This window comes from Thunnus maccoyii, chromosome 10 (assembly GCF_910596095.1).
Source record: "Thunnus maccoyii chromosome 10, fThuMac1.1, whole genome shotgun sequence".
NCBI lineage: Eukaryota > Metazoa > Chordata > Actinopteri > Scombriformes > Scombridae > Thunnus > Thunnus maccoyii.
In genome coordinates this window covers 26,456,103-26,466,508 of record NC_056542.1, presented here as the reverse complement: position 1 = coordinate 26,466,508, position 10,406 = coordinate 26,456,103, and the positions used below count along the sequence as shown (strand labels likewise).

Sequence of the window (10,406 nt, the reverse complement as noted above, 5' to 3'; positions counted from 1 at the left end):
CAGATTTTATGTGATCTGCCTTTTTTTCCCCTCATCTTACCTTCCCAACCTCTTTTACCCAAAGCAGTATATTTTAGTTTTTTCTGCCTTCAATGTTGAATATCTCTCATTTTTAATTCTGCCAACTGTCTTAACTTTATTACTCTCCTTTCAAAGGTGTTTAAAAAAAACATAGATGAAACCACATCTGTTTCCTCCAAGTTATACTCATGACCCTGAAGACACCGATGCACAATTTTAGCAAAAAAATACTGAAATACATTTTCCCTGAGAGAGGCTACTGTAGTTCTATCACCAGTCTACTATTGCATAGGCTTTCAGTGTTAACACTGTGCCTGGCTTTTATTCTGTGGTTTCATTGTCAACCAGTTAATACTTCACAATACGTCATCAAGAGTGTAAAGTTACTGTATTTGTATGTGTCAGTTTGTACTAGATCTACCTGAGCTTGAAGACAGTAGCTTATGTACTTAATTGCATTTGGTCTATGCAGTTGTGAAAAGGCTTTTTTAAAATTCTAAATGTTTTTACATGATAAAGTACCTTTTCCTCATGGCCTCAATGTGTTGATGTTTGGAAAAGGTTGACAGTTTGCTGTATTGTAAAAAATATAATAGCCAGATTTCACCACTATTGCTATGCACCCTAATCTTTCTGTACTGTAAATGTTTCTATACCCAGCACTCATTCTGATGTCTAAATTAGGGAAAATGTAGATGAATGTCACTAATAATTTTATGTCCACTTGTACAAAATAAAATCATTTTGTAATAAAATAAAACTATTTGTTGTATTTCTGAACTACTAACTAACAAGACAAAATGAATGTTTCTGGATGTTGAGAAGAGAAAGATTACCATCAAGTCACATTACATTGATGCACCTCAAGTGCATTACATGAAGTAAAAGATGATGTAATCTTTGCAATCATCTGCATATTAAGCTGAACGGGTGCGTCAGCACTCACTATTACAACAGAATGAGGATAAAGGTCAGGTGTACATTGTCTCGTGTTAAGTATCTTATTTAATGATAAATTCTCAATGGCAGTAATTTTATCTGTGGATCCCCAGCTCAAGTTGCCCCCATGCTGACGCTGAACAAATGAATCTTTCAGACTCACTTGCGGCGTACATGCAGTACCAAAAACACAGACATATTTGTTTAAACATGAGCCCAGCAGTTTTGAGAAAGAAAGCAGCGTATTGTACTTCTACGCAAATATTCACCATGTCTCCTCAAGCTTTATCAAGACAACTCTGTCCTATGACTAGACATCGGTGTCTTACAGGCTCACAATAATACATATTTAATATGAATTAATATTTTTGAGTTTAGCAGAGTTTAGAGGTCATCTAATCAGCAGATATTATTTGAACTGAACAGTAAACATGTATTTGGTGATTTGGATTTTCACACCCCTGGACATACTGTATATCTGTGTGTGTCAAAATGACTATATTACCACTCATAAAAGTCATTAGGTGCATGTTGTTTAATATACAGTATATCACATTTAATCTGTGTGCCTTAAATTATATTATTTATATATCTATATTATCTCACAAGTGTATGCATAAATAATATGAATACTTGAAATACGACCAAGTTTATTTAATGCAATTTGAAGTTCCTCTTATGGTTGAACTACAGACTAAAAACACATCCTTAAAGAGTTAAAACGTTTTGTGACACAATGGCCAAAATTTGTGATAATTTAGCTCCAAAGATTAATGGTATAATGGCTTATTGCATCTTTTTGTGAAAGACATTGTGACACTGAAATAGCAAAATAAACCTGATTCCCTTTGACATTTCCTTTCTATGTGTAAACAAGCCAGATAGAAATATTATGATATATCTCAATATCAGTCAGCTTACACTGGACAGTGCATGTTGACATCACAGAGGGCAATTTTAAAAAAGCAAATCAAGCACCAGTAATTATTTTCTTGTACGAATTAGTTATGTTGACCAGAAGCTTTTTCTGGGACAGGAAAGAACATTTCACAACAAGAAAGATTTATGGTTTAAATGTATTTGTCAAACAACAGTGATTTTTATTTATTGTTTCAAAAGTCATTTGGTTCATAACATTATTATGAGACTTGTTGTTGTTATTCAGGAAGGGGACATGTAGTAACAGTCTCTACAGAGGTGGGTGCAGGGGCACACAACTGAAATACCAGCCAATGAAGTTAGTGCTCAACAGGGGTCATTCATTTGAGCTGGAATTTTTGCAGAACAAAAGCCAGACTGACCCTGACCAAACACCCACTCAGAAAGCACAGAAAGCTGTCCAAAGTCATCTTCTGGTTGGTTAAGCTGGTCACACTTGTCTGCTGCCCAAATGAGAACCCTCATGTTCAGGTAGTGTGGTGGTGTCAGTCTGTTCCTTTCTCTTACTTTCTCCCCAAAATGTTCTAAACTCCCCTTCCTCCATCCGTCCTCTCTCTCCTTTCTCACCTCCCTCTGCCCTTATTCCCTTCCTCCACCCACTCCTGCTGCTGAGGACTTTGATTCCCAGGCTGGACCCTTGGCTCAGCCTTCAGTAGTCACATGACAACAATCCAGAGATCCAGACTAGTAAAGTATAAAGCACTCAACTCAATGTGCATGCATACTCCATACTCAGACACATCATAAGGCCACTGTCCTGTTACGCAGCGTCTCCATCTGAGCAGAGGAAGCCTTGGCATATTTTCCGTTACACTTGTGTAATCTCTCACCACTACTGACTCTGCGCTTCCATTCCCACAAGCAGGTAGGTGGTACTTGGGGCAATTTAGAATGATGAATGGAGGTAATTTAAAATGTTGAAGGGATTTCAGACGGTTTATGAGGTTACGTATTGAGTTGTGCAATCTAATAATGTTACATGAGGAAATTTGTCACATGGAAAATCTAGTTTAGAGTTTTGGAAGCACAAAAAAACTTATTTAAAAGCCAAAATACGGTCTGGCAGGTTTCCCACTGCACTGTATTAGAGATTTTGGCTTGGCTTCAGCGAGTTAATGTCCTCACATAACCCAGTGTTCTGAGATGTAGCAGCATTAACCTCTGTAAAGACCACACTGTACAAAATGTATTTTTGATGCTTCTTCAGTCAATATTATAGGCAAATATTTGACATTGTACAATACCATCACAACACCTTAAATTGATAAGTAAGTAAGATTTATTTTAATTTAATTGGCAACATAAACTCAGTTGTGGCAGTCTGCTTTGGTTCCTCCTGCATTCTCAATCTTGTCCAGGCAGCACTAATTCCTCCTGTTTGTACTAGCTGACAACCTTGAAAAGGGCACTGCTGTGATTCTCTGGACAATATTATCACAGATTCATGTGAGCTTGCAGAAGAGCATCCTGATTTACTTGCTGAGAATGTGTCTGCTAACTCCTTAAGTTATTGCAGTTTAATAACATTAAGAATGATTTGTTCAAAAAAAAAAATTATGGCACTCAATGAAAAGTTAAAGGATCACCAGTTATTGCCATCCATCCCACAGTTGTCAAGACTTCACACTCAAATCCAAATTTTGTCAACCTCGTGGCGGCGTTAGATGAAAAGTCAGGAGATTGCCAAAGTCATTAGGACTCATTCTAATATATTAAATATTTATACAGACAATGAATGTCTGAATAAAATTTCATGGCTATCCATGTATGAAACTTTTTCAGATATTTCATTCTGGTGGGTTCTTGGTCACCTCTTTGAGGCAGGACTCCTCACATACTGTGCATCCTTGGACTTCAGTAATGAAAGCATCTGGTCCTGGAGTGATGGCAGAGGGTTCATGTCTGTGTGATTCTTGACCTAGTGATGCATAGTGCACAGAGCAGTGACGACCCAGCCTTTTTACTGAGCTATAGGGAGACCATGTTGAAGGAGGTGTTTGGAGGAGGCAACTAGAAACACTGCAAAACTTTAGCAAACCAGCTTCTATCACCACATCCTGTTGGCTGAGCAGAGTTGGTGCTCCTGCTGTTATCTTAAACTATATTTAAAATCTATGTCTATAATCTACAGTATAAATCTACATCACATCACACTGAAAATAAGACATGTTGGCATAGAGTTAGCATAAAACAATTAACATATGTTGTGTATTTTCCTTTAAGCTGACTTAAATTGAAAATCTAAATGGCTGTGCCATGTGTGGAGATGGAACTTGACAGACTGGTCTTTTCAGTTGAGTAACTGTGGCCATAACAAAGATAATTGTGAAACTAGAAATGCAACCAACTGGGCGTATGCAAAAGAACTGCCGACACAGTAATGGGCCAATAGAGGCTTTCCAGGAAATAACTGAGGCAGGGACAGAGAGAAACAAGTGGAACAGAAGGAAACTTTGTGAGGTATTTACAATATCCAGAACCTAATCCTGTGTGAGCAGCCTGTGAGTTCAGTTTAAATGAGGGCTGACTCCAAGGTCGTATACTGGTTGGGGGAGGGAAAGGGAAAAGGAGGAGCTATTATTACTCAGACCTCCCTTTCCTCCTTTTGCTGAGCCCCCAGGCGCACAGAGAGCACATGGCTGCATGATTTTGAAACCCCCCTCCAATAGAAAGCTTATCAAAGCGTCATGGCAGCAGAGAACGTGTGCGCCTGTGTAGTCCCGCCCCTGTCAAGTGCGGTGGAGACACGGAAGCAGAATAGGAGCCTGTGGATAATGTGTGTAGGAGAAAAGGGGGAGGGAATGCTAACACACACACGCACACACACACACTTGCGGCTGATGTAACAGAAAACTGTGATCACAATGAAGTGAAGGTTTTTGAAAGGAAACGGGAGAGGAGAGCAGTCTCTTCCTGTGTTCTGACAAAGGTAAGATGACATTGGCACGAATGTGTGGTTATATGTATGAGGGAAGTGAGATTATTTGACTGCCGGGTTATCTCAGGAGCATAAGTCTTTCAGCCCAGCTGCTTCTTGTTCTACTACAGTTCCTCCATCTGCTCTCTTTACCATGTAAAGGGATGAAAGTGAAGCAGAATGATCGTACAGGTTTAGATTTTAGATTTATAACTAGAGGAAGAGAAAGTTAAATCCATAATTACGTCACTGCCAGTACTTCTTCATTGTTTCTGAATATGACTAATAATAATTTGTATTTTTTAATAGTTAGACACAAGACATTTTAATTTTAGTATATTTTAGTTATTATTAGTTATATTTTGGTAAGCTTCTTGTCATACAAATTCAAGTAATCCTCTTACACCAATAGATTGCTATCAAATCCTTGGAGTTTCTATTTTTTTTTTGCTAGTGAACATTTTCTTTGACCCTGTTCTATTGATACGAATCAGAAAAAAAACTGTTTCAATAATCTATTCAATAACAACACATATGCTGGTATAATATGAATAAAATGTTCCTTTTTCTTTGTTTTTAATTGGAGAAAATCTTTCACAATCCCCATTGTGATGTAGTTTTATTTCACAGCATCAGTTGTTTCCCTTTTATGTGTCTGTTTATATTACAACCACATAGTTCTTTTAGTGTCAGTGTGTGAAATGTCAGGCATCTCTTGCTGGATAGTACATGTTAGAGGGATGGAATAAGACACAGAGGAGAGGGGGAGACTAGGAAGGTCAATACCAACCACATGGGCACATGACATTCAACTATGCTATGCTTTTTTCATTTTCTGACACTGCATTTTTTTTCATGTAGATCATTTTTGTTGTTATGATGTAGCAAACATCATCTCCAAAACATGTTAACTAGTATTTTTAGTATCCTTTCTTAAGACAGACAAACCTTTTACAAAAAAATGTAGCTAGCCAACTTTTTTATAATTATACTAATAATATTTTTCTGTTGAAATGGCTTTACCATTAAGTAATTTCTTCAAATGTTACTTTTGTCACTGCAAAGCATTCGAAAAATGTATTCACGACCTTTTCTGAGAATTGTATTCTTCCTAGGATATAAAATCTCTGAGGCAGCATTTACATAATCTCGTTATATCCAATTTACATCAAACTAATTTGTTAATAATCTGCCCTATAATCAGTCCCATCAGAATGCTGGCATTGTGTCCACTCTTTAAGTTATGCTTGTACTTGACCAGATCGGTGTATTTCACTATCAGAAAAAAAAAGATCAATATCTCTGATTTCTTATGAGCAAAATGGTTTGCTTGGTTTCAACACCTGCTTGTAAGTTAGGTTTAAATTTGGTTGTGTCCCTCTCTTGGGGGTAGTTTCCTATGTAATTTATTGGTTATGATGCTTTCAAAACTATTCAAGTAAAGTAAAATCCACTTTTGTCTGGCAAACTTAAATTCTACATGTTGTAGGAATAGAATGGACTCCATTCACATAAAATGGAGTCTGATGTGCTGGGCTGAGAAGCTTGAGTCTGGATCTTATAATGATGAGTGAGTCAGCCGGTCCGGATTTGAAAACTTCCCATTGGAAGGGAGCTCCTGGTTTATGCTCTCCTAGGCTTGATCCTCAACTCATGACTCTAGACTTTTCAGGTGTCACTTCCTATTGTTCTTAATCGCATCTTCAGACTTGCAAAATGCAAGCTTTCAACCGGCATGGCAGAAAGCAAGAACACAAAGATAAAAGCAAGAAAAACCAGCAGCCAGCCTGGAGTCTCAGATAAGAGACTGTTTTTAAAGTTTCTGTTTGCCCGCCCAGAAGGTGCTACCTGGCCAATTAACATGCAGGGACTTTACCCTACAATGTATATAATCCAACATGAATCTTGAATTCAAATATTCATGTAAAACATTTAAACATTATTCTGGGATTATTCTGAAAAAGAAAATATGCAGTACATCCATATTTGAGGATAACAGGAGACTTCTAGACATATATAAATAGAAGTAGGACAAAAAGGCAGTTTTTGGTCTGCATGGGAATGAAAGGGTTTGAGCAACATCACACTACGTAAACTAAATAAATATACATCATATTCATTAAATAGTTGTACTGTATGAAACTGAATAGCTTGTATTCCGCTTCTTAATCTAACCTAACCTAATCTAACCTTTTTTCAAACTGAACTTCCTGTGAATAAACTGTTTTATTTTTCCCGTTTTTTATCATTGTTGTAAGAGTCCTTCAAGTTTTACATTCTACTAATCATACTGGTTTATGTTTATGATCTATTTCAGATTACATACATCTACATTTCCTGATTTACATCCTTCATACCGCCATCATGTCGCTGCTGACTCATGTGTTAGCATGTCTGTTCGGGATGGGCTCCTGGGTGGCCATCAATGGGATGTGGGTGGAGCTCCCCCTGATCGTAAATGAGATCCCAGAGGGCTGGTACCTCCCATCCTACCTCACAGTCCTCATCCAAATGGCCAACATAGGTCCTCTCTTCATCACCCTGATGCACCGCTTCCGCCCAGGAGCGCTGGATGAGCGGCCGGTCGTCTACTGCATCGTGGTGTTGGGGATCATCGCTACATTCCTGCTGGCTTTCTTCTGGAGGCACACGGTGACAATAGGGAGCTCCCAGCATAGTTTGCCCCTGCTGGTGTTAAGCTTTCTGCTTTCAGTGGTGGACTGCACCTCCTCCGTCACCTTCCTGCCTTTCATGATGCGACTGCGTCCCCAGTACCTCACCACATATTTTGCAGGTGAAGGTCTCAGTGGTCTGGTGCCTGCACTGGTGGCTCTGATTCAAGGTGTTGGTGTAGTCCACTGTCAGAATGCCACTTTGTCTGATTCACTAAATGAAACAGCTGACAATTCCACTATAGCTGGCAGTTTTGAGCTAAAAGCCATCTACCAGCCAGCTAAATTCTCTGCTGAGGTCTTTTTCCTGTTCCTCAGTGCCATGATGGTTGTGTGTCTGGTAGCCTTCACCCTACTCAACCGTCACCCAGCTGTGGCTCGGGAGAGAAAGAACGACCTGTATTTCAGTGGTGATCTGGCTCCAGGAAAGAGAGAACAAGGTCTGTCTCTACATGCCCAGACACCAGAGCAGAAGCCTATGATCAGTCCCTTGGACAGGAGTGAACCTCGCAGCTCTTTTGGCACGGGGACATACAGCAACCTCGAGGTGGTGTTCATCTTTGTTGTGCTGGCGTGGGTGAATGCTCTGACCAACGCAGTCCTGCCATCAGTGCAGTCCTACTCTTGTCTGCCTTATGGGAACCAGGCGTACCATCTAGCTGCCACCATGGCAGCTGTCGCTAACCCAGTGGCCTGCTTCATCGCCATGTTTATACCGATAAGGTGACTATGACTACAGAAGCCTTACATTTATGAAAAGATTTTATCCATCTCTTCCAACAACATAGAATTCATGCAACTATTACAGGTCATCAGTAGAGGTCATTCATTTAAACTCTCATATCAGTGTGTTTTATAAGGCCAAGTGGTCCAGTGTAACTGAAAATACCTAGTTTCACCTTCATACATGGATCTTTATTTCCAGGTCTCTCATCTTCATGGGTTTCTTGACCATGTTTGGGACTGGATTTGGAGCCTACATCATGGCCATGGCTGCTCTGAGTCCCTGTCCTCTGCTGGTCCACAGTTCCTCTGGAACCATCGTCATAGTAAGAATTTTTGTCTTATGAAAAGGGATGAAACACATTTTATTTAGTCTTTGATATATACTACTAGATGTAAGTTAATTTTGGATCACATGTTCTGCCTTTTAAGTAGGGCTAAAACTACACCTTGTAAAAGAATGAGAGTACAACCCAACTGTCATAATTACATGGTGTTTGTAAGATTTCTCATGATTTGGGGTGTGGTGTGATTGGCAGGTTTTGTAATTAAGTCACTCAGTACTCACTGACTTGATTAAGGTTCAACATAGTGCCAACTTGCCAGCTTATGTTTGTGCCATATCAGAGAACACTTTGACATTTCCCTCAAGTAAAGCTGTTATATTGGGACCCGTTTCACAAAAAAAATGGGAACACCGTTTACATGCAGATTGGAAATGGTGTCAGTGTGCCATTTCACAAATGACTGTCACTTGCAAATTGCAGATAATGCGAGTCCTATTGTCCTCTTGCATGGTCATGCATGGGTCGCAAGTATTGTGTTTCTTTTGATTAGTTAAACATAACAAAATAAATTATACAGGAATTATCACATGTTGGTGGTCACAGCTTGCATGTGCAAATCTGGTGCAACGGCCCCCTATTTCCTTGAATGAAGTTATGTTTCCTCATTGCTGATGTAATCATTGCCAACTTCCCCCCTTTGGTGTCACAAATGCTTTGTTCGTGATAGAAAAACATCGAATGCCACTGAGCAAGCTTATGTGTTGAGGTCAAACCACAACACTTTGCAGTCTTAGTGGTATCTGCATAACAAGGACTGGATGTCTAACATACAATATTCACTTTTTGTCTGCTGCAGGTGCTGGCCTGGATCCTGTTTGTCCTGTCCTTGTCCTATGTGAAGGTCATCATTGGAGTGATTCTGAGAGATGAGGGCCACAGTGCCCTTGTGTGGTGCGGAGCAGTAGTGCAGTTGGGCTCCATGGTTGGCGCTATATCCATGTTCCCATTGGTCAGTGTCTATGGACTTTTCAAGTCAGGTGATGCTTGCAACACTAAGTGTCCAATGTAGTGAGTAAACATGTTTAAGTGTAAAACATTACTGTACAAAAGTGAAATATGATTTGCACTCATTTTAGTAGCACTGAACTCATTGCAGTCAAGCTTTACATATTCAAACTTACTTCAGAGAGGTCGTAGGTGTTTATCTTCAACTGTATTACTCCTTGATGTTTTTAAATAGGTCTGCTCTCCTTAGTGTCAGATGGTAGATTTATGTTTTATACAACTATCTGTATTTATTTGACTTATGGAGTGAGTGCCACACAAGGCTGAAATTCCACCAACAATATCAATGTCTCAATCACCACACAGGACCAGAACTGAATCATATTTTACTGCTGAGTGTATTACAATTCCATCTCAATTCAGAGGTCAAAGCTATTTTACTTGAACTGTTAAAGGTGCAGTGTGTAGAATTTAGTGGCATCTAGCAGAACAGACTTGGCAGAAATGGAATATATTATTCATAAGTATGTTTTAATTATTGTATAATCCAATGAAAATAAGAATTGTTGTGTTTTCATTGCCTTAGAATGAGACCTTTATATCTACATAGGGAGCGGTCCCCCTTCCACAGAGCCCGCCATGTTGCACAGCCATGTTTCCACAGTAACCCAGAACGGACAAACCAAACACTGGCTCTAGAGAAGGCTTGTCACGTTTTTCATGAGTTTCACGGCCACCATAGGTACTCCTACACGCTTGGCAGAGGAGGAGGGGAGCAACCTCACCACCAGATGCCGCTAAATCTTACGCACTGGTCCTTTAACATAAATGTGAAAGAAGTGGTTACTGATTTTATTTTTTTTAAGATGATATGGTACTTTTGGCTTTAAAATGTGCCTTAAT

The 10,406-nt window shown here is 39.3% G+C and overlaps 1 protein-coding gene across 2 annotated transcripts; it reads left to right on the top strand.

Annotated features, from left to right (window-relative positions):
- Positions 1-2,636: 2,636 nt before the first annotated feature.
- On the top strand, positions 2,637-10,022 carry LOC121905827 (riboflavin transporter 2-like). 2 transcript variants are annotated; one of them, XM_042424357.1, is made up of 4 exons: positions 2,637-2,764; positions 7,134-8,211; positions 8,414-8,537; positions 9,355-10,022. In XM_042424357.1, exons 2-4 carry the CDS (start codon positions 7,181-7,183, stop codon positions 9,565-9,567), a joined length of 1,368 nt encoding a protein of 455 aa, XP_042280291.1. In that variant the 5' UTR covers positions 2,637-2,764; positions 7,134-7,180; the 3' UTR covers positions 9,568-10,022. The 2 variants fall into 2 exon arrangements, with proteins under 2 accessions (XP_042280291.1, XP_042280290.1); XM_042424356.1 differs by lacking the exon at positions 2,637-2,764 and adding an exon at positions 4,521-4,828.
- Positions 10,023-10,406: the final 384 nt, after the last annotated feature.

Bases quoted from the DNA above. Each gene is read 5' to 3' on its own strand.
- LOC121905827 (XM_042424357.1), top strand. From the start codon at position 7,181: ATGTCGCTGCTGACTCATGTGTTAGCATGTCTGTTCGGGATGGGCTCC. The intron at 8,212-8,413 runs GTGACTATGACT...CTTTATTTCCAG, and splicing joins GCCATGTTTATACCGATAAG to GTCTCTCATCTTCATGGGTT. The intron at 8,538-9,354 runs GTAAGAATTTTT...TGTCTGCTGCAG, and splicing joins CCTCTGGAACCATCGTCATA to GTGCTGGCCTGGATCCTGTT.